Here is a 23,091-nt window from a genome sequence, read left to right on the forward strand (position 1 = left end):
AAATGTGCATGTAGATTTCAGATAAAAAGAATATCAAGGTGAGAAAAATAGCTTTTATGATTATTTACTGAAACCTATATTAGCATTCATGAATGTAAAAGGAAAATGATGAGCAATCATTTTTTAGTTGATGTTATTTTCAAAGTACAAGCAGTGCATGTTGAAGCAGTACCTTAGACATGGATAAAATAAATAAAAGAAGCCTGTGTGTTACGTGTTTTAATAATACACAGTTTGAAGATGGCTTTGCCTTGCAAAGGTACACCACATACTGTACATAGGACAGACACATTGATCACAATTGATCAGATTACTTAATATCGATTGTGTGTGCAATATATTCCCTGAGATAAGCAAACAATTTTTACCATTAAGTGTGAATATTAACATTTGAATTCAATATAAATCATATTTCTCTAATGCAAATGTAAGCAATACAATGGAGCATGGCAGCATAATTTCAAGACAAACACAAATCATACCAATAGTAGGTATAATACTGGAGAAAAAAAACACTTGAAAGTGAGAGGACAGACTCACAGGCAGAAGGTGTGGCTTTAAAAGTTAGTGAAGCTGTAAATGTTCCCACAATGTGTTGCAAATAATTGGCGTTTCAGCTACTATTGTATGTTAAAGACGTCACATAAATCCCCTTTCACATCATACAATGTTAATACAACTATAATTGTTGTTAACATCTATTTTCACAGTTGTGTCCGAGGAAGAGGAATGGTTGATATTCACAGGTGCCCAATACTCCTGCACACACACACATGTAAAGAACCAAGACCAGATCTAGAATAAACTAAAAGTTCAATATTTTTTAACATGGTTTACAAATGGCACGGATATTACAGGTAAAAGCACCCAGTTAAGGCCATTAATTTCTGGAGCTAATGGTTGACTATCTTGGGGTCAGCACAGTGCTGACCCCAAGATAGTCAACCAGCACTCTGCCTGTAAGTCATACGTGGTCATGCTGATGATGATGATGATGATGCTGCTCGTGATTGCAGTGCTTGTTGTGTTCAGGATCCAGTTCCAGTATTTTCAGCATCTCCTGCACGGCGGCCTGCAGAGCTCGCCCCAGATCCTGGCTGCTGTAGGGTTTCCCAAGAGGAGGCACATGGATGAAGGCAGAGTGGCCGTGCCCCAGGTACAGAGAGGTGTAGTAGGTGTAGTCACACAGATACCTGCCATACACCAAAACAAAAGTGGTTGTCTGTATTATCACATGTCAACATGACCAAACAGATAAAGATACTAATGGAAAACCAAGCTGTTAAGACTTTCAAGATGAGTCATGAAACACTCCTAATCATCATGCATATTTTGCAATTATCCAGCTGAGAAAAAAAAGGATATTTCGACTAGGAGAGGTGGGAATATGTATTCATGAGATGAAGATTGAGAGATGTATTAACTCAAACCAAATCCACAAAGCAGAAGCCAAAACACTTATAGTATATGCAGTTTTAAAATAAACACAAATAAAAATATTTTGTCCATTTCAGACCAAACTCTTAAGTTTGTGGCCTTCATTCAGGCATGAAAATGGAAGCTTTGCAATGCTAAATTGGTTTATTGAGGGTAATCCTGTTATATTTTAAATTATAATAATTAATTTGCCTGTAACAATGGCAACAACTGATAAATAACATGAATATTGTCACAGTATTGCATCATGGAATGGACAATAAAGTTTTCTTATCTTATTAGCACACTATCTATTTTCATTTGAATCATTGTATTCATTATTCCATTATGACTAACACCTGTCCTTTGCTAGGAGAGTATGTGAGTGTGTAAATGTACCTACGTGTGTAAACTATAAAACAAAACCTTCCAGCATCTTTGGACACCGAAAGAGTGACCCCGAGGTCAGAGCCATTGACTGTTTTGCAGACTGTTTCCATGTCCAGGACCGATTGTATGCAGTCGGGGCCGCTGTCCATGCAGCACTGGGAGGCCGGGCAGAAGCTGCAGTTGTCCAGACGTTTGTAACCTTTGTTGTGGCCGCACTGCTCCAGAGTCACAGTGGTGGCTAACCCAGAAACACCCACATGGACCACCAGCTGCTCACAGGACCAAACACAGAGGAGGGTTGTTTTGGATTAAGTGAGGGATTATGACAACATTTCATATGTAATATAGTGGAAAAATGTGTTTGTTATGTACAATATTGTGTGTTTTCTATACCTGTGGCTGGGGCTCTTTCCACAGGGAAGGCAGTAGGTCTTGAACAGCCTGGTATTCAACAGGAACCTCACACACATGGAGGTCTACTGCTTCACCAAGACCTAACTTCTCCAGTTCCTGTCAGCACAGGGAAAAATTGTGTATATATGTTAAACTCAAATGCAGTCTTACAGGGCTTTGCAGGCAAACAGTGAGTTGAGGGAAAACCCACCAAAAATGTACATCTGTCTTTAAATGATTATTCAGGAGCTTAAATGCACCTTTGTTGAAATGGATAACTGGATTACCTGTACTGCCACCCAGCTGGAGTTCACTGCATGGCCACCAAAAGGCTCAAAACCTACAGAGAAAAATATTTTAAATTAAAACAATCTTCACTGCAGTAATGAGACAAGTGCAGCAAAGAAAATAAAAACGCAATCATGGCAATCAGTCATGTAGTGATAAGGGCAAATGTTTAAAACATTTCAAAGTCCAACAGTTGCCAGTTAAACATTAAATTGTATTCATAGGTAAAAGGTTGTGAGACAGACCGTTGAGCGGCACGACCAAGCAAGCAGGCAGAGGCAGAGCGTTTAAATACAACCCGCATCTATTCAAATCATGGGCACATGATTCACAGCCTCAATTGCTGTCCACCTGAACACAGTCAGCAGCCACAAGGATCTCACACACACTACCTGTCCACTGACAGGGAAAACAGAGCCTAAATACATACACACTAATCAGGCCAATAAGACACAGGTGGGGGGGAGAGGAGACAACACAGGCCACCAGGTGACCACAATCACCAGTAACAGATAAGACGGGACGGGGAACACTTGTACAATTAATGCAACTTAACGTCATGACATATACACGCTCAAACATATTATTTGCAATGATTAATCTCAACCGCTGTCAATCTTACACAATCATAAACACTTTCGGCGCTCTCGCTATAACTCCCCTCTCTTTTCAGGTGGAGCCGAGGACCCGACCAGCATATGCCAGACAACATTCCAATTAATACGGTTTAAACCTGTTAGGGCCCCAAGCCTGTTTTTCAGGTTTCAAGCTCGAAAATGACATTCCCAGAACAAATGACCATATATTCCCTTCTAAAAGGGTTAAATTAAAAATCTTTTTTCTCAAAGTAATGATAAACCTGTGAGTTGGATGTAGAAAAGTCAGAATCAATATAGATGTTTTTTATTTTAAAGAAAATTCAGATTGAACATGGTAAAAAAACTGTAAATTCTAGTGTCCGTCCAAAAAATATGTTGTACTTATAGTGAAAACTAACCTTGGATGATGGGTTAGTAGACTAAAAGCTTTAGGAATCCAAAGTACAACATATAATAAGTACCCTGTATCAAGATTGATGCAAAACAAGTGATATTTGACCTTTTAAGACAGATTTAGCAAAAAAAAACCTCTTCTGGGGCCATTTGGGTGGATTTGACCTATCTCTGGCCCCCCTTGCTCGATTTTGACATGTGACATCTCTTCCCGACCGTTAGAGCCAATAGAATCGAAGGGAAATCGTCCCATAGACTCTCATGTTAAAAAAAAGCTTGCGTCTCTGCGAATGCAATCTTGTTGCAGAGCGTAGGAATATCCCTGCTCTGACTTCTAGAAACGGAAACGCAATTGTATTGCTTATAGATTATCAGAACATTTCAAAGGGGACACAGTCACATTGGATATTAACCTATGGATTAACTACAGCATCGTTTTTATCGTTTTAATGCCATTGAAGGCCAGTTTTGACCAATGTAAGCCATGTTAGCGGTTGTGGCGATCTAGCGCCACATGTTTTGATGTACGTTTTTGTTGATAACGTCGCGACGTTAGATTCTGTGTCTTTACGATCATAAACGATGTGTTGGATGTGCACCTAGGATAAGTAATAAGGGAGCTAGGAGTGATTTTCGGTGCAGTAATAGGTTAGCATTTTTCGCTCGGGGCTAATTCAGAGGGTCAGTGTTAGCAATGTGTGTTTTTTTTTGAAAAAAAAATGAAAAAGAGTTTTTGTTTTCCGTTATATGGATATAAAATATTCATAGTTTATTAAATATTAAGGTTCCTTAGACGTTGTTTCCTGCAAATCACGCGATTTCGGCCCCGGAACCGGGTCCGTGGGGCTTAAGAGGATTTATTAATCATGTAATAAATACTACATCAATAAATAGTATCATTTATATAAAAATGTGCAAATATGCAATGCCAAACTGTACTGTGCAAATCACGCTAATAAAGTGCAAACTGTTCACTAAAGTGCTGAGTGACATTATTACTGTGCAAAATGAAGTTGTTTCATAAAGTGCAAACCCATATATGCAATATTACAAGGTCCAAAGAAGGCAGTCCACAGGGACGAAGTTACCTTCGTCACAAAGGTGCAGGATCATTTCTGTCTCGCAGATGGTAGTGTAAAAAATATCATTCCTTCACCTAATTCATATCTTTGTTTCCTAATGTAAACCAACAGACACAACCCTTCTCTCATCACAGCAGCAATACTCACTGCAATGCCATAAAATATTTATCATATAAACAGATCCATTAAAGTGCAGCTCAGACACAAGGAGACAATTCAATGAGCTGTAACAGCACTAGGCAATAAAGAATTCTCTAAGACACCTTAATCTCTCTGGACACTGACCAGTTAAAGCCTCTTACCTGTTACTATTACTTTCTTCTTATTGGCCATTATCCTTGGTTGTTAGGACAGGAGCTGTCATAGATTGATAATGAGAGATCAAATATCCCAAACAAGAATCCCAGGATTGTGGATTGTCAACGCTTGCTGCCGTCTTCTTCTGACTCAGAGGTGAAAGGAAGTCACAAACCAGATCTGGATGGATCATACTGCCACCTGCTGTATGGGCATACACTCTTCAACAGCAGCCTATAATGCATTTGACTAAAAGGCCAAAAACAACAAAAAACAAAAGAGGACTCATTATCTTTGTTTTGTTTTTCATGCTCATGAAAGTGTTGGAAAGGGGGACAGGAGATGATGAAAACTGATACTTTTACTCCAACTGTTTTTAATGCAATAGAATGTAATTCAAGCCATGTGTGTGTGCTGAAATGAAAAGCAAGCATCTGCACTGCATTCAAAGATTAAAGGTTAGCGTCTGTTTAAGTGAATGAAAAACAACCTCCCCTCCATCAATAAGAGCTGTTGAGACAACCCATGAATGAACATTTGACCCCGACCAGCTGCTCATGAAGCGACATGCTCAGAGGTTTTACTGGGCAGCTCCCAGGTGTGAATGTTTGCAGTGTAACAGCGTCAGAGTGACACAGGGCGTTTCTGAACGTGCCTGCCCGAGGGATTAAAAGTCAAAGGACACTTCTCTGGCTGAGGGAGGGGAAATTGTATCTTACACAACCCCTGACACACTCCATTACCTGGGTTTAGAGGACAAACCCTCTTCCCAGTTTGTTGTCATGAAGGCAGAGTTAATCTAATATCGCCTAACAGCATTTCTTTTCATTCTCGGTGCCGTCCACACCCTTGGGTTGCGAAATGAGTCACACATTCTGGACACTGCACCCTGTGTGGCTCCACACTGGCACAGAGAAGAAAATATGTTTTCATAGAGTGGAGATTTTTATTTTTGCATTGAATGTTTCAAACTAATTTCTCTCATTCATTAAGGTTTACAGAACAACACTGATGTCTGCCTCTGAAGCACATCACACATACACTGCAACACCTCCTCTGAACACCTACACAACGTGCACTGCAGTCGCTAACACCCCCTCTTCTCCCTCAACCCATTCACCTTCCTCTCCGCCTCGCCTGCGTCACGGCTATGTTAGTGTTGCCATGGAAACTGATGATGCCCTCTCTGCATGGTGGTGCTGATGCAGACAGTCTGCTGACGTCCTCGCTGTGAATGGGCGGAACAACAACATTTTACTGAGGAAGTCAATGCCTTATATAATGTGGACTGGATGTAAACACTAGATATTCTATTCTGCCTTTTTATATTCCATAATGATCTATTGTATTCTGCTTTATTTGTTTCTACTCTATAATTTTGTATTCTATTATTTTCTGTCCTAATGTTGTATTCTAATCTATTTACAATGCTATATTCTCTAATGTTTTAATATATTCTATTATTTCTACTTGATTCTTTATTGTATTCTATAATCGTCTACACAATCCTATTATTTTCTGTTCTATAATATTTATTCTATTTATATATTTTGTATTCTACAAGGCTCCAATATATTGTGTTCTGTAATATTGTGTTCTCTTTTATTTTGTTACTGTATGTTTAATCTGTTCTGTAATAATGTATTTGTTTTAATAATTAGAATGATTTTAAAAGGTAATTTATATGTGGCGATGCCTGAGGTTTCACAGCTTTGTGTTGCGTTGTTATGATTAGTTCAATTTGTTTAGGAGGAAATCGATTACAAAATGGATAAATAAAGAGACTGAATTCAGCAACAGCCATTAAACCTTCAACCTTTTCAAATTTAAAATCACAGACAGCATGGTTTCCTCATTCTACTGTCACTGTTTCCTTCCCTTTTTCTACGCAGTTTCCCCAGAAACACTTTCAGAGCACTTATAGAGACACGGCTCATTTCATTTCACTCTGTTGGTCGTGTGTGGGGGCTGAATCTGACCATTGATCTCACAGAGTTGGAACAAGAGGAGTTGGCATGGTTTGTGTAGAAATCTGATGATTTTGTAATAAAACATGAGATCAGTTTGAACTTGAACACGTAGCCTACTTTAAGACTAAATAAATCCTAGAGACTATAGTTTGTGGAAGAGTACAAGATTACACTTGATTTGTATGTTAAGACTTAGGTCGAGTCAGATCCACTTTCTAAAGCTGACTTTATTCCACTCTTTAAGTCTTTTTAAAGTGAGTTACCCTGCCTGTCCTGTTCCTCTGTTCTTTCCTTGGCCCTCGCCTCTTACACCTTCCCCGCCCAGTCTCTGCTCTTTTTTGGCGACCCTGAGCTTTTTTATGCTATGACATCAAACCACAATGCATTGCACTGTTTGTAGTTTACCCAGAGTCTCCATGGCAATAAAGACAGGCTCTGCCCCTTATTCAAATTAAACCGGAAACCAACGTCATTTTGGGCCAATCTGCGCGCTCTGGAGTGACATAATGGAATTTTTAGGGCTAGAAAGCGAGCGAGGTCTGGCGCTGCGCATAGCAGTCGTGCCATCGGGAAAAGACAATATCACCCGCGCGCTGTATAGAGACACATCACAGACCCTCAGGCACGAGAGCTCAAGGAGTCTACTGATAGAAGAGACTGATACAAGTGGACAAGGAAACAGGATCGCACGACAATAAGGATCAGCTGATTTCCTCATGTTTGGATATGATTGCTGAACAATCGTTAATGCGTAACGCTCAGCACTCCCTCGTGTGAGGGTGTAGATGGAAACAAACCTTCTACCCAGGCTCCGTGAACACTCCGAGGGTCCCCAGCAATCTATTCCCACAGCACGATGATGAAGAAGGACATTAATCTAAACCTGACGACCACCAAATCCAACCCTCTCCGGGACACTGACGGACTCCTTAAACTCTCCAGACTTGGGACTGTTGAAACTAACCACCCCGGACCTGGAGCGCCTTATCATCCAGTCCAACGGTCTGGTCACCACCGTCAACCCGTCCTCCCAGTTCCTCTACCCGAAGTCGGCCAGTGACGAGCAGGAGTTCGCGGAGGGTTTCGTGAAGGCGCTGGAGGATCTCCACAAGCAGAACCAGCTGAGCGAGGCTGGCTGCGTGGACAGACTGGAGCTCCTCGGAGCCGCCAACTCAATGGGGAGCGGGCTTCAGACTTCAGACCTCCCTGTTTACACTACTTTGAACGGCTATTGCGTCCAGTCCGCTCGGAACCACCATCAACTACTCCACGGGACACCATTCCCTTCCCGTTGCCCCCGTCTCATCTGGCCAGCGTGCAGCAGCAGCAGCAGCAGCAGCAGCAACAGCAACAGCAGCAGCAGCAGCAGGCCGCGGCTGCGCTGTCCCCGACTCCAGTCCGCCGGGCTGGTGAAGGACGAGCCGCAGACTGTGCCAGACATGCAGAGCTTCGGGGACAGCCCCCCTCTGTCTCCCATCGACATGGACAACCAGGAGCCGCAATCAAGGCGGAGGAGGAAAAAGCTAAGGAACAGGGGTAGCCGCCTCCAAGTGCCGCAAGAGAAAACTGGAGAGGATTTCTCGGCTGGGAGGACAAGGTCAAGAACCTGAAAACGCAAAACACCGAGCTGGCATCCACAGCCAGCGTCCTCAGGGATCAAGTGGCCTCAGCTGAAGCAGAAGGTGATGAACCATGTCAGCAGTGGTGCCAGCTTTTACCAAACCAGGTCCAAGCTTACTAAAGCCCCCTGTTTATGCAGCTCTAATATGCTCTGAGGGAAGAATACAGGCATGAATTATGAGGAACTTTGCCTTTGTAACACAGAATACTTATCAAAGACTTGATATGAGGCCATTGTAAATGCACCCTCCAGATAAAGCCTGTTAATGAGAATCAAAACAGGCATTTGCACTGGCACAGTGAATGAACTGGCCTTGATGGGAGCTGAAAGTCTACTGGAATAATGACCAGCAGCATGGCTGCAGCCTGAATCTGGCAGTGTTTTACTGCCAAACAGACTATTTTGTTGCCCTAATGTTTTTTGGGAAGCCATGTAGCAAAGTGCTATCCAGGGGACTGGTGCAGAATAGGGTGTTGTTTAGTAAGCTGGACAATCTCTACTAGAGTGCAACAAACACCAGGGTGTCACCAAGTGCTGGCACCCACTGTGTAATATAATGCCTTACTTGTTTACAAGCACTTAGCAATGACAAATATATAATTTTATTTACTGAAACGTTTCTTATTTTACATATGGTCTTACTTTGTTTATTATTTTTTGCAAAAAGGAACACTGCATGTCCTTGTTGCTCTTGTGTAACAGTACCCCATTGTATTTTCTATTTTGGTGGCTGCTGTGTAGTTTCCTTCAGGCGCCAAAACGTCCATGAATGTATGTGTAACGTGCTGAGAAACCCTATCTATACATGTGTAAAGGACATTCAAGTCTCTACCTGACATTTATTAAATTCACTACATTACTAAAACGTATGTGTTTTGTTTCTTAAGACAGGAGCCTGCTTTATAAAGCTGGAAGGAGCATTTGAAAGACTAAATATAAATTCTTACCTTTAACATGAGTCTTCTCTCATTCAGTTGTGCAGTAGAGAAGCTGAACCAAACCATAGATGGTCAAACTACTGAGGGTAGAAAATAAAAACATTAATGCAGTATTATTATGCCCTCTGCTGGGCACAATTATTCTAAAAACCATTTCTGAAACATCACATGTGCACTTCTTGTAAATCCCTCCCTTTTGGGAATAAAAGTAGAACCGACACAACCTCCAGCTTTTAGAATTGGTTTATTTGATTTCCTCATTTTAGGCAAATCTGGCATTACAGAATTACAGCACAAATTCACACAACTATACCCGACGGAAAAGAACATTTCTATTTAACAAGATGGTAGAGAGGGAGGATGAAGAGAGAGTTGAACATGATCCATGTCTTTTTTCTAAGTCACCAGAAAGTTTACAGCTGTAGCAAAACACAATAATAAAGTAACAAAAAAAATCAACAAACAATTCAAAAGTGAACAATGCAGTAAGAATCACTGTTTTAACGAAGTGTTCAGAGTATTCAGTTGTAGCTACAAACATTTTCCCCCTGTTGAAGCTACTGCACATTGTCTAACACAGCGCTTTGTTTGGGCTCCAATATGCCTTGTCCGAGATCTCTTTGGAAATAACAGTTAATAAGACCTCCTTCATAAAACAGTACATTCGCACAACCGACGTACAGTAAGTGCATTACAAAACCCTTCAGCAGGGTTCACGTTGTTTATTTGTATGTGTAGAGAGAAATAACTGCTAATGATCTGTGAGAAGAACAGCCCCCTTTTACACTTCCAAGTCTTAAAAATAACATAACTGATATCAAAAGAAAAACAAACTTCCCTACAAAGCTGTGCGGACATGATAAAAGTTTCTCACTGGAATGTTTTAAACTTCCCCTTGAGGAATCATCTTAAGCTTAATATTCACTGTAAACACAAATACATTTTCCCTTCAAAGCTCAGTTTAAGCAAGTGAATACTGTTGAACATCACTTTAAAAAGCAGAGTGCAGATCGCACTGCATCATCTAGGAAGAAGATTATCTTTAAAGCAAATTTAAAGTTATAAATAATACAAAATAAATATGTTTTATTTTGAAATAACTTACAGGTGTTTTTGCATGCCTTACTGTTTCTGTACTGTATACACAAGCAGACACATCCCTAACCTTAAAGGGAAATAAAGCTCACAATCTGACATTTACCATGCGTAAAACATCATGTTCCCCATAACGACAAGATACAAATATGATCCACCGTAACACAAGAGACAATCTGCGTTGATGTGGAGGTCCGCACTGGATCACATGCCTTTCTAGTGAGCACATTGAATGCAGTGGATGAAAGTTAATACATGAGAAGGGGGCGTGGGCTTAACATGTGAAAGCTTTAGCCTCCATTAGCTAACCAACTGTTCAAACTGTAGGACGGCAGCTTTGAAATTCAGACAGCAGCTCAAAGAACCATCCGGTCAACCAGTCGGTTAAAAAACATCAACAACATGAATTTCCCACTAAAGCACAGGTAGGAATCCAATATCCTCAAACATTATTACTGTATCATTTGTTTTTTATACATTTATATATATTATGAATGCATTTCAAAATGCACAACTATTGACTTTAAAACATTTATACACTCTTTTACATTTTGAGAGACATCCTTTACCTTTTAATTATGTTGTATGTCTTAAAAAAAATAGTACATAAAAAAGTTAAAAACAAAAAAAGACCATCTAAAATCAATGCTTTGCAGCTCCGGACGCCGACACCAACGAAACAACTGACATCCAGTTTTGCTAAAAAAGAATTTAAAAAATGTTTGGGATCTGGGAAAGGGGCCGAAAAATGAATTATAGAAACAACTTCACAAGCAAACTGATATGAATGTCTTGCTATTCTCACGTTCATTCCTAAAATAAAAAAAGTAAGACCTGTTTGGACTATAATAACCTGAAAATACTCAATCACAACACTGGGGAGGACCAGTGACTTCACATGCTCAAAAACACACCCAACCAACTCAGAAATGTAAAAAATAATCTATCCACAGCAACAAACAAATATATCCAATGGGACTAAGAGTAAAACGAATTCAGCAGATTTATACCCAAGTAGGTTTGAGGGCGTTGGGATTTGAGGATAATCAGCATTTTATATTGAAACCCAATTGTAGACATGTCTTTAAAGGAATGATGGAGTCTCAGCTTTCACTGGCCTTTTACATTTCTGTTAAGAGACAGTCTGGTGTATGCTTGTGTAAACGTGTGCCAACAAAACAAGAAGAAAACTTGAGATTGTACCTCCGTTACATTTTCTTCACCCCTGGGACTAAATTAGCACTATCACATAACCCCTGTATTACTAACAAAGAATAAAAAAGAGATTAGTGACAACGCCAAATCTTTGGGGGGAAATGCTCTGAGTAGTAAGAGGGGTGGAGAATCTACCTTGTTGTTTGTGTTGTTTATGGCAGTGTTTGTGTGTAATATATGTGTGTATGAGAAAGAAAAAGTAAGAGACAAACCCAAAAATGTCTGTGGGCTTTAGGAAAGCAGACAGTGTGTGTGTGTGTGTTTGAGAGTGTGTGTTTTTGTTTAGCATGCACAGTCCTGAGTGGACCTCTGCGGCTGCTCCCCGAGCTGCGGGCCCTGCTTGTTGCCGGTGACGGACGGGTCGTTGTTGTCCAGACTCTCGGACATCCTCTCGCAGATGATGTCCACCAGCCGCTCGAAGGTCTGCTTCACGTTAATGTTGTCTTTCGCGCTCACTTCAAAGTACTCGAAACCTGCGGGGCGGGGGGGACAGAGACGGAGAGAGGCCGTGGGTTACGCTTAATGTTCCCAGGTGAAGCTTACCCAGTTGATCCACTTATCTCACGCGAGGACACACCGAGGCTGCGGTGAGACAGGCAGCTCAATCCCTCCCCCTCGTTATCAGATTGGTGTCAGTATTTATAAATTAAACCTATTCACCTAATTAAAACTCTTTCATATGTGTTCTGAAATATGTTGTTATTGTGATACTATGACCCCTGCTCATCACTCCCCACAGCAATATGCTCTCCCAACAGGGAGAGTAGGAAATGAGACCAAAAACAAGCAGCAACCTGACTCTTGCGTCCCCAGAGGCTGCTTTATGAAGACTGATATTTAGATCTCTTATATTTAAAAAGGTTAATAGACAGTTTAGATTCCTGTGAGTAAGGCCCATTGGCAGAGCTACCTTTGATTTACAATGACTTCAGCCTGAAGTGATCTAACATCACTTCCAAACACAGTGAAATGATGTAACATGGCTACATAGAATCAAGATGACATGACAGTTTGGCGACTACGGAAAGGGCATCACACAGAGATATTAAACTGTTCATTTCCTTAAAAACTACAACTTCTAAGTTTATTAGGATCCCATACATGTCCAGACATATCACAAACATTATGAATTTGATTTATGTTTAGATGCTAAAAATATACATCACTGCCTCCTCTTTGTCGGGGTCATGATTATATAAAATGTTTATAAATGATCCCAGGAGAGGAGAGGAGGGACAGTAGAGGAGCAACAGAGACATGGCATATCGTTTTCCCTACGATCAGCTGACTCACCCAGCTGTTCCGACAGCTGTCGGCCCCGCTCTGCCGCCACCACCCGCTCGTCCTCCATATCACACTTGTTCCCCACCAGCAGCACCTGGGCGTTGTCCCAGGAGTACGTCTTGATCTGGGTCGACCTGTCAGCAGAAAGGGGGCGGGGCTCAGCATCATCATCTCATTTACTATTTAGTTCACTTCGGGGCTGAGCGACATTCTATCTTCTTTCCTGATGTAGTCATTTCATTTCTGGATACATATATGAAACCCAATGTAGCAAGCTTTCAGATACTTTAATTAAAATATATTCTATATGAAATAAACACATGGGAATTTCTTTTTTTAAATCCTGTCATTACGGAGTATTTTGTCATTATATATAATTTTTTTTTTTAAAAATATTAAGCATAATTAACAAAGTTTTAAGTGAATTTTGTAAGACATAAAAAATATATATATTTCAAGCTATACACTGACCCTGTGTTACATGCATGCACATATACAAGTACACATTCATCAGATTGAGGCAGTAGTTGATCAAAATACATTGGGGTTATTCCCATAAACGGTGTAAGCATATATGGGTAGAACAACCAAAAGCTGAATGACTGAATGAAGAAAAATCCTGCACATTGTTGTATTTTTTGAGTGAATTTTAAGCATTATTCTTCAGTATAAGAGAGAAGCCTGTCCTTGGGGCCTCATTTATAAACGGTGCGTAACGCTCAAAAGATGGCGTACGCCAGTTTTCCTACGCAATGTTTGCGATTTATAAAAAACAAACTTGAACGGGAAATGTGCGGTCCTCCACGCAAACTCTAACCCATGCGTACGCACTAAGCACAGAAAACGGGAGAGACGAGAAACTGCGACACCGTTGGCAGAAGGAAGAATGGAGAGAAATATGTGGAAATAATACCATAAATAAAATGTTACCTCTCATTTATCATATATGAAGAATTCATTTTCACAAATTGATTAAAGCCAATCTTAAAATGATTTAACAAACGCCTGGTTGAGACTCCTCAGTGCACACAAAAACATAACTGGGAGAAATAAATAAATACGGAAATGTTATTGATCACCCCTCGATTTTGTTCTCTTGTTGAGAAATGTATTCTCATAAATGATGCGGTAAACAGAAGGACGGAATTAGTTTAAACTGACGCCATTTTGCATTTCTATAGGTTGTATAGATACGAGCATGGTTTATATACTATCACGTTTAATCGTGTTTTATGCCGTTTGCCGCCTACTTGATAAGTCGGTCGTAAAACACAGGAGGTATGGAAACTAAGAACACCATATGTGGTAAATTGTACAGCTAATATAACACAACACATTAGTTGTATTTTCTTTAACTGGTGGATTATGGATATATAGTTGCTGATCGACAGCTGGGACACAAACCACCAAATACAAAACAATAATTCAGATCCAGTCGTCATGACTCCACTCCGGAGGGATTCCCCGATCATTTCTTAGTTTCTCATCAAGGGGGTGTCTCCTGTCCCCGGTACAAACACACAGTCTGAGGAAGGTTAGGCTATGTGTATTTTTTTTTGTCATTAACCTTTTTCGGACCACTTATTTATTTATTTTGGTAACGATCCGACCTCCATGCTGCTACTCTGGTTCAAACGGCATCCACCAAACAATATGATTGATCTCCACCTCCCAAAATAACCAGAATCTGACACGGTGTGAGATGTCTTTTTTAGCAGTTCTGTCGTCATTTCCTGGGATCTTCTTCATAAAGTCAGTCCGAATGAATGAATGAATGAATTGGCGTTTCTTTGACTATTTATAGGCAAATATGGGCGTTACGTGAAGCCCGCAAAAGCTGCGCCGCATTTCGAGTTGATTGTGATTTATAAAAAGGGAAACCGGCGTAGGATGTGCCGTACGCAAGTCCTGTGCCGGTACGCAGTCTTTTATGAATCGGCAAGTGTCGGTGCGTATTTATTTGCTTTGTAAGCAACCTTCCCACGGCAATCCTACGCAAGACTTTATAAATGAGGCCCCTGAACTGTATTTACTATCTACTCGGGTAATGGAGCTTAAAGGCCGGAGACACTTGTGACAGTCTGAAGCAAAACAAAACTCATAATATCTCAATAGATGATTTAATCACCGCAATTCCATTAAATGGACATTAAACTATTGAAATACCCCCCAGCTTCATTTTAGTCAACCACTTCAGTTTGAGATATGGGAAATGGCAAAGCCACTGGTAAAGCTTCAATAGAGAAAACATGAAGCAAAACACAAGTCACCAGACAGGTTTATAATAATTCAAGTTTAGCATACCTATCCAAACCAATTATTTGGATAGGTAAAGAAAGGCCAATGTTGAAATGTAAACAAAACTATCTGGTGTAAACATCTTTTCTGCTTAGTCACTTTTTGATTCAAGTTTGACTAATTTAAGCAGACATTAGTTTAACTTATGTAGCTGTCAATGTATCTGTATGTATACACAAGGGACTTGTTTTTGAGTTACCCGACTACTAAACACACAGAACGGCACACAGAGGAGTCACTAACCAGTCTTGAACGGCGTTGAAGGACTCCTCGTTGGTGATGTCATACATGAGGATGAAGCCCATGGCTCCCCTGTAGTAAGCTGTGGTGATCGTCCTGTAGCGCTCCTGGCCAGCAGTGTCCTGAAAAATAAACACACAAAAAGATAATCAGTTAAACATTATGTTGAAAATGCACTTGCTCATGCAGTTGTCTAAAAAGTGTCAATGTAAAATCAAATCCAAAGCGTTTGGAGACATGAGTGTGTTTGCTTTTGTTGTCTTGTCTTCAGACCGTCACCCAGCACCTGCGAGGGATTTATGACGTGCACGTGCCTCCTGATGATCTCTGAGGTTTAACATTAGGCCAATGAGCATTAGGTATTCCTCTGGTGTCCCATGAAACAAGCAATTGGTCCCAGGGTCAGGCTTTATGGCTCAAGTTAAGAAAACGTCAAGGGTATTGGCGTTACACAGCCGATGAAGTGACTCTAGGACTGCAGAGGGCAGCTGGTAACCATTAGAGACGTACGGTAACAGAGACCGTCTCAGACAGATGTGAGGGTGCAAGATAACAAACAGGCAATCTTACTCAGGACAATCCAAGGAAATGTGCCCTAATTCTGTTGATCAAATCTAGTTTGTGCTGTAGTGTTGTGCCAACATGATAAGACGATTGACAAAAAATGTATCTGCAATTTCTCTGATGATTAATTTCGGTTAAAAGCTCATTTCAGGCAAAAATGTCAAAAACGACTGAAGCTTCTCCAATAGGAGGATTTGCTGATTTCAGTGATTTCCATCATAGTAAAGTAAATATCTTTGGTGTTTTGGGCTGTTAGAAGTGGGTTAATTGATCATGTAGATAATACCCTGCAATTGTTCGTTGAAGGGTATCAGAAATGTCACTGCTGCTGAAATCTGTAATTATATTCCAGTATATTGTTTTGGATGTATTGAATCCCATAAAGTCTTCCATTAAAGAAACCATTAAGGTAGAGCAGAAGTGCAGGACGTTTTTTAAAGTTTGTTTAGCTTTCATTCACATTTTGGATGTGTATTTGTAATATACTGTTTCTGTGGCACTGAATATTAAAGAGAAATATGACAATAACATAAGACTCAAAACACTCACAGTGCCATCTGTAATTACTGTATATAATGTCAAATGAATGGTGGCCACAGGCACAGCTCTCACTGTTACACCATTACTTATTCAGTGCCAGTGGTACCGAGGTGTAGACAGCACAGTGGCACTGAATAATGAACACTGATAACACAACAGGTAGCAATAAGCAAAGCAAGGTAAGTTCACCTCAGCAGTTCAGATGTAAGTGTCAGCCACTGAAAAGCAACCATTGGACAGACTGTGTTTCACTTGCTGCCCCAAATCAAATGTTCACAGTTAACTTCCTCACCCATATCTGCAGCTTTATCCTCTTGTCGTTCCTGTAGATGGTCTTCACCTTGAAGTCGATGCCCACTGTGCTGACAAAGGCCGGCGTGAATGAGTCGTCTGCATAGCGGAAAAGGAAGGAAGTCTTTCCTACGCTGCTGTTGCCAATGATGAGGATTTTAAACATGTAATCAAAGTTCTGGTCTGAAGTCTCCTTCTGTCCGTATGTGGCATTTGCAGACGCCATCTATGCAAGGATTGAGATCAGACATTAATGAGTTCAAAAGGAAATAGCCTAAAACAACAACATCAATTATATTCAATACAATAAAGACAACACAACAGACATAGATCACAACATCTAACAGGCTTGAATCAAAGCTTCTCTGACAGTGTCTGAAAAACTAGACATTATATAAATCTACAAATGTAGAGCTGCTGTATTTGATCACATCAGATTGTGCAGGTACTTTATTTCTGATATTGTGTCCACTCCCTTTTGTTACAATGTCATACACAATTCTCCAGCCACTGGCTAAAACATTTCATGTTTAAGGCAGATCAAGGATTTTTTTTTTTTAAATAAAGAAATTGAACAGCCATTTAATAAAGTATTACTGTTTTGGTTTAGGAAATGTGACAGATTAGATTTTTGTATAAAACTGTATTCGTTCAAATTGGTTTATAGCAAGTAAACTAAAAATATTAAATAACAATGTATCTACAACAAACATTGTGACATTAAAGAAACATAAGATAATTTGAAAGGATATACTGACATCAAGAAAAACGAGACCACCAACATCTAAAACACATGTAAACAAGAAATATTAAAATAACACAACAAATCTGGCTGTTTTGATGTAAATGCGTTTATTCACTAGACTGACTCAACTCTTTCTGTTAGTCATCTCTTTTTCAACTCATATGAGGCATCAATGATTCACTACCTACATAACATAAGGCGAATGCACAGAAAACAGAGATGTACTGCTGATCTCCATCATTCATCAGAAAGACCAAAGTGGCAGTGGACCACAGCCTCATTTAACCCGTGTTACGTGAGGCCAGGTTACACTCAGCAACACTCATTACTTTATCAGGTCTTAACATTATGCAGCCGTTTCGCCAAGAGCCTGTGTCAACAGTAGCCTACCAGTCGATACCTACACGCAGGCTGGAGGGTTTCCACTTCATGCCAATAATACCGCTAGGGCAAGGACTCCAAACCTCCGCCCCACGGAAGATAAGAGGACGGAAGTACCGGAGCTTAGCAGGCTAAGCATCAGCTGCTAAACGGACTATCCCTCCCCATCCAGGAGGGCATTGCAGCCAGCCAATTATGAATGACCATATGGTTGGACTGAATTTGCCCTGCATTACATTAAAGAAACGCCGACAAACTCTCATACGTCTGTAGTGCTCTGTGCCCGTCTCTAAACACAAGAAGCTCTCAATTAAAACGGCCTTAAACACATCCTTATTATCCAGAGCTTATCTAGCGTTAGCTTGCTAGTGAATACGTAGCCTGAAATTGACACTGGTTCACGTTAGCTGCAGAAAAAACACATACATTAGACTACACGTCGTTTTGTCATATATTATTTACCGCCTGTATTAAATATTAAACGGTTGTGAAAGTGATGATAGCAACACAGATACAAATGCAGTTGTTATCTCGTGAAAACGCATGAAATCAAGCTAGCATCGCTACCTGTAATGCTAACACAGCAGACCGTTACCAGTATTTAAAAGTGGCAGCAGGAGCTAGCTAAGCATCCCAGCTATGTCAAATGAAGGTTACTCTTCTTATTTACGACTAAATGTTGAGTATAAATCCAGGGTATAATAAGCGTGTAACCATCCACTGGAACGATTAGACTTAACACGGCCCTGCAATGACAAAAACAACGCAGTGTTTACCGTGAAAGGTGTGTTTAATCCTCAACTTCCCAGCAGCGACTAGTCCAGTCAATGCCCAGTTATGCACCTGCAGTAGCTCGGTGCGCCTCTTGATTGACAGCCCCGGCCTTAGCGGCTACGTACAGAGTGTAAGGACGATTGGCACGAGGATTGACCAATCAGAGAAGAGGATCCGTTCATTCACACAGAGCCCTGCCTCCACCCATTTTGTAAATTATTGAGGGGGTTTGATTCAGTATTTAGCTGAGGCTGAAAGTGAATGAAGAAGATAGGAGTAAACGTTGTAATACAACAGAATAATAAAATAGACAAATGCAAGTACAGTAGAGGAAGATGGGGGCATGTTTTACATTTTGTTTACTATATTATTGGATTGTAATGATTGATTCACAATGCTAAAGTTGGTAAAGGTGAAGTTAATGACGTTATAAACTTCTTTCTGGTGAAACATTTGTATTAATTTAAGTCTGCAATGTAGTGCAGTACAATATGAAATAGCTTACATTGGAAATAGACTACTCAAGTAAAGTATAAGTACCTCAAAATTGCCCTTAACTTCAGTACTTTTTTGACCGTCATTAGTTAATTTTCAGCTTTTGTTTTGATCAGCAAAATAGGCCTTATCAAAAGTATAGTCATTATGAAGAACGGTCTCGTTTGGAGTTATGTTACCACTGATATCCTATTATTGTATTATATTTATTACAGGTGCATAATCATATGCAATATTTTACTATTGTAGTTGTTAAATGTATATTCTTTTAGCCATCTCTTGGGGTTGTTTAATTAATTATATTTCATAAGCCCACATAACTGAACAATCAGTTGATGCATAGTACGATTTTCTAATGACTTACCATCAGCAAGCTGCTTCCATTTTAGGAGGTTGGTTTAGTTTCCTCAACATTTAGAGACAAAGACATCAAAGAGTGAATCGTTTTTTCCTTTATTGGCAAGGCAAACAGTTCTAGTTGGAGAGAGGGCTAACACACCCACAGTTAAACAGCAGAGTTTGGATTGTCAAAGCTGCAAAGTCTTCACGACCAATATTCATAAAATCTCTAAGAACAGAAAAACTGATCTAGGATGACTTGAGGCCGTGTGACTATATTATCTTCACTATATATCAAAGAAGTCTCAGATCAGCACACTTACTGTAAGATCGTGAATGAATATGTGATCAGATCATTGAAAACAGAGGAAAACAGGAGATGAGAGATGTCTCAGAAATATGTCACTAAACTATTGATATACCAAGAAAAACATGAAAGTGAATATTTTTGCTTATGTATAATGTTATTCGCAGACATAAATAAATGAAAAGAGAAGGGGGGAAAAAAGCTGAGTTACAGTTGACATCTGTCCTGTGTGACTTTCTCACACATAAGTACTAAACCTCAGACTAAAATAAGTCTACCGTTCCATCGTTTCTGACAGGTAATACCGAAATAATAAATAAACTGTACATGAAGCACTGTGAGGAAAATGTACAAAATCAAGCAATTAGTGACATGCAGAGACAGACTGAATCCTCGCATGTTGTGCTGGTTGAGCTGTTGTTAGATAGTCCTTAGTGTTGAAGGCATACTTGAGTGTTTGTCTGTTTGGTGATGTTTATGGCTACAGAAAGGATTGCACATGTTTTACTCCAGCATGTCAGTTAACACATCTATGACCAGAAAAAAAAATCCCAAGTTTGAAGGTAAGGCGTTCAGCTCGTTCACACATTCAAATAGTTTTCACTCTGTTTTATGGTTATAAAATAAAACGAGTTTTTCCACAGGTCAAGTTCTGTAAGATCTCTATATTCTTCATCCTGCAGCCAACGTCATGCACTTCAACAGAACGCCTCTTTTTCATACAGTCAATTATAAAAAGGACAACAAAAAAACGACTTCAGTCCCTCCGAAATCCGACCTTTAAGAGCTGTAGTGGTGCAGCCCGTGCAATTCAACTCAAGCACCAGCCATCAGAAAAACAGTGAAACAGTCACTATACATGTTAAACTGTACTGGAAGTGCAGAACTGTAAAAGTACCATACAAAGTGCTTTGGTTTATTCTTAGCAAATACATCAAAAAAGTCAACCCAGTCATTCACTCTCACACAATAAACAAAACACTGTATTAAGACAATATCAGTTTCAGTTACCGTTAGAACTGGAGTTTAAAAACAATTGTAACAGAGACACTCGGGTCAGATTGGCACACAGTGTGCTACAATCAACCAACTTTATCAGTCATGGATGGAAAGTAGCCAGTGGCAAAATGGAAATTACAGTACGGGTTGTGTCATGCTTGCTTGGCACTTGTTTGTCATTGACTATGTCCCTGTGAAGAGCAAAATATTGATCAATGAGGAAAAAAAAGCCATCCTGGTTTGTTTGTTTTCTACAGTTACAATGATGCTGACATCCGTCTTTGCAACCCTTGTGCTTGGATGCTGTGTGACACGACTGTAGTTACCATGATGGATTTGTATGGATAGTTTGATGCAGTTTGTAGATGTACTGTAGCGTTTAGCTTTTGCATGATGTCTCCGCTGGTTGCTTGGCAGGCTTCCAAAGCTGTTTTGAAGTCAACAGCCTTCAATGTGTTCATGTGTTGGCTCAGTCCCAACTGTAAAGTGCTCAACTTGAAGGGAAACCTATAAAAATGGGTGCCAAATATTAAGAACTCAAGAATTAGTGACTTGAAATAGCAACAAAACTGAAATATTACTGATATTTGGGGTAGTCCTACAGTTCAATGGGTTTTGAATATAGCTTTGCTAATCATTTGCCTCCAATGCCAGAACTTTAATTCCACAAGTCGACACTGGGAGGCACCACATGCACATCCCACATAGCTGGATGTAATTCCTGACTGAATAACACTACGCTGACCGTGGTTCATTATTGTCACCGACAATATCATAGTTTAGGTTTATAAAAATGGAAATAGTGAGCCTGAAACACTTCTAAAAAACGTACATAACATATTATGCATTGCATGCCATTTATAGCAACACTACTGTTTGGTGAACATAATTAAATAGGCTGTGCAAGCTGAAAGAAGTGCTACGTATACAATAATAATGATAGCGCCACTCGAAATGTTTGCTACATTAAAAATGACTGCATAAAATCCTGCATAGCTCCTGTCTGCCATTACTTTGCCTACACTGCTTTGGAGTGACTGCAATTCAATGGACCTAAATAAAAGACAACAAAACAAACAAAATAAGAACTAAGAAGGCAGGGTAAAGTTTGGCAAGATGTCTTAAAATATGTTTTCACGCTCATTCATCACTTCCTCACTTTCTTCACAAAGAAAAAGTTCTGTCTTTATTGTAGTAGACCTTGGGTTGGCTGGTAAAGGGGAAGTTTTAGGTTTCAAACTTCTCATCCTCGCTGTAGTTCATCCACAGTACGTCTGAGAGCATAGAGGACAGTTCAGAAACTTGGTTTCCTGTCCTCTATTAAAATGTCCATCTGTTTCTCTCCAGTGCAAGTGACTGCTGGGTAAAACTGCAGCATTTTTTTAACACCTTCCGCAACCACCACACTCACTTACTCCCCACCCTAGGTTTGCTGTGATGCTGTCCGCAGAAACCAGGTTGGTTGGAGTGCGAGAAAGGGAGTCAAGAGGCACCGAGATCAATAAAAGAAACAAAAAAGGCCAAAAGAAATACTACTTTTGGCGGGTGCTATGTCCCAAGTCTGAAGCGTGGGACTCCAGAGACGCCTTCATTCTCTGTTTCTCTTTCTTCAGTCATTTCTTTATCAGAGTCTAATGAAAACGTTCTGACTGAATCAGTGGTGAGCTTTTTGGTGAGCATGCGAGACGTGGACGAAATTGAATCTAATCCGCTGCCAGAATCACTTCTGGAGAGTTCGGGCCCCCGACTGCCGCTGTAGCTCTCCTCTTCCTCGGGCAGACTCTCGTCATCAGACTCTCCCTCCTCTTCCAAGGTCAGCTCAAACTGGAACTTGTCTGCCGAAATAGAGCCGCTGCCCCCACCGAGCGCTGAGGCTTCCCCGGTGAGGGCTCCCTCCTCGGGGCCCTCTGGGTGGGGGGAGGGGCTGTGGGGGATCATGCTCTGGTACCACTCTCTGTTATCCTCCAGTGTGTCCAGGATCTCCTGAGCGTCGGGGTGCACCAGGTCGGCCCACGTCTCCCACAGAGGGTGAACAATGTAGTCAATGAAACCCACCTAAAGAGCGAGACAAAAGTGTTTTTTTCAGTACCCTTCTTGCTAAATTCTCTCCACCATTGTATTTGTTATTTATTTTATA

General features: G+C 40.4%; 3 protein-coding genes and 1 pseudogene across 11 annotated transcripts in view; 1 reads left to right on the forward strand and 3 right to left on the reverse strand.

The window, feature by feature from the left end:
• Window positions 1-77: 77 nt before the first annotated feature.
• LOC117532586 (pyroglutamyl-peptidase 1-like) lies at window positions 78-5,039 on the reverse strand. Of its 2 annotated transcripts, none has more exons than XM_034195932.1 (5): window positions 4,864-5,039; window positions 2,487-2,539; window positions 2,200-2,316; window positions 1,820-2,075; window positions 78-1,193 (listed from the first exon to the last, which is right to left on the reverse strand). In XM_034195932.1, exons 1-5 carry the CDS (start codon window positions 4,892-4,894, stop codon window positions 1,051-1,053), a joined length of 600 nt encoding a protein of 199 aa, XP_034051823.1. In that variant the 5' UTR covers window positions 4,895-5,039; the 3' UTR covers window positions 78-1,050. The 2 variants fall into 2 exon arrangements, with proteins under 2 accessions (XP_034051823.1, XP_034051822.1); XM_034195931.1 differs by having other exon boundaries at window positions 1,843-2,075; window positions 4,864-5,030.
• A 2,630-nt stretch (window positions 5,040-7,669) lies between these two features.
• Window positions 7,670-9,314, forward strand: LOC117532585 (annotated as a pseudogene).
• Window positions 9,315-9,612: 298 nt separating this feature from the next.
• On the reverse strand, window positions 9,613-18,952 carry LOC117532684 (ras-related protein Rab-3A-like). The gene is made up of 5 exons (XM_034196104.1): window positions 18,817-18,952; window positions 16,916-17,140; window positions 15,523-15,641; window positions 12,991-13,115; window positions 9,613-12,170 (listed from the first exon to the last, which is right to left on the reverse strand). The coding sequence occupies exons 2-5, from the start codon at window positions 17,138-17,140 to the stop codon at window positions 11,980-11,982; spliced, it is 660 nt and encodes a 219-aa protein (XP_034051995.1). The 5' UTR covers window positions 18,817-18,952; the 3' UTR covers window positions 9,613-11,979.
• A 789-nt stretch (window positions 18,953-19,741) lies between these two features.
• Window positions 19,742-23,091, reverse strand: part of pde4ca (phosphodiesterase 4C, cAMP-specific a) — a 55,554-nt gene continuing 52,204 nt past the window's right edge. For 5 of the 8 annotated variants that reach the window (XM_034196014.1, XM_034196011.1, XM_034196010.1 and 2 more), the window contains one exon: window positions 22,503-23,009. In XM_034196014.1, coding sequence (XP_034051905.1) covers window positions 22,503-23,009 — 507 coding nt within the window. Of the gene's footprint in view, window positions 23,010-23,091 lie in introns of all 8 variants that reach the window. The other 3 variants (XM_034196008.1, XM_034196016.1, XM_034196015.1) reach the window with 1 other exon arrangement.

This window comes from Gymnodraco acuticeps, unplaced genomic scaffold, assembly GCF_902827175.1.
Source record: "Gymnodraco acuticeps unplaced genomic scaffold, fGymAcu1.1, whole genome shotgun sequence".
In the NCBI taxonomy this organism is placed as follows: domain Eukaryota; kingdom Metazoa; phylum Chordata; class Actinopteri; order Perciformes; family Bathydraconidae; genus Gymnodraco; species Gymnodraco acuticeps.

Coding starts and splice junctions, on each gene's coding strand:
- LOC117532586 (XM_034195931.1), bottom strand. CDS start 4,894: ATGGCCAATAAGAAGAAAGTAATAGTAACAG. Junction 2,540..4,863: donor GAAGAAAGTAATAGTAACAG/GTAAGAGGCTTT, acceptor TTTTCTCTGTAG/GTTTTGAGCCTTTTGGTGGC. Junction 1,194..1,842: donor GTGTCCAAAGATGCTGGAAG/GTTTTGTTTTAT, acceptor GGTGTATGGCAG/GTATCTGTGTGACTACACCT.
- LOC117532684 (XM_034196104.1), bottom strand. CDS start 17,140: ATGGCGTCTGCAAATGCCACATACGGACAGAAGGAGACTTCAGACCAG. Junction 15,642..16,915: donor GGATAAAGCTGCAGATATGG/GTGAGGAAGTTA, acceptor TTTATTTTTCAG/GACACTGCTGGCCAGGAGCG. Junction 13,116..15,522: donor TTCAACGCCGTTCAAGACTG/GTTAGTGACTCC, acceptor TTCTGCTGACAG/GTCGACCCAGATCAAGACGT.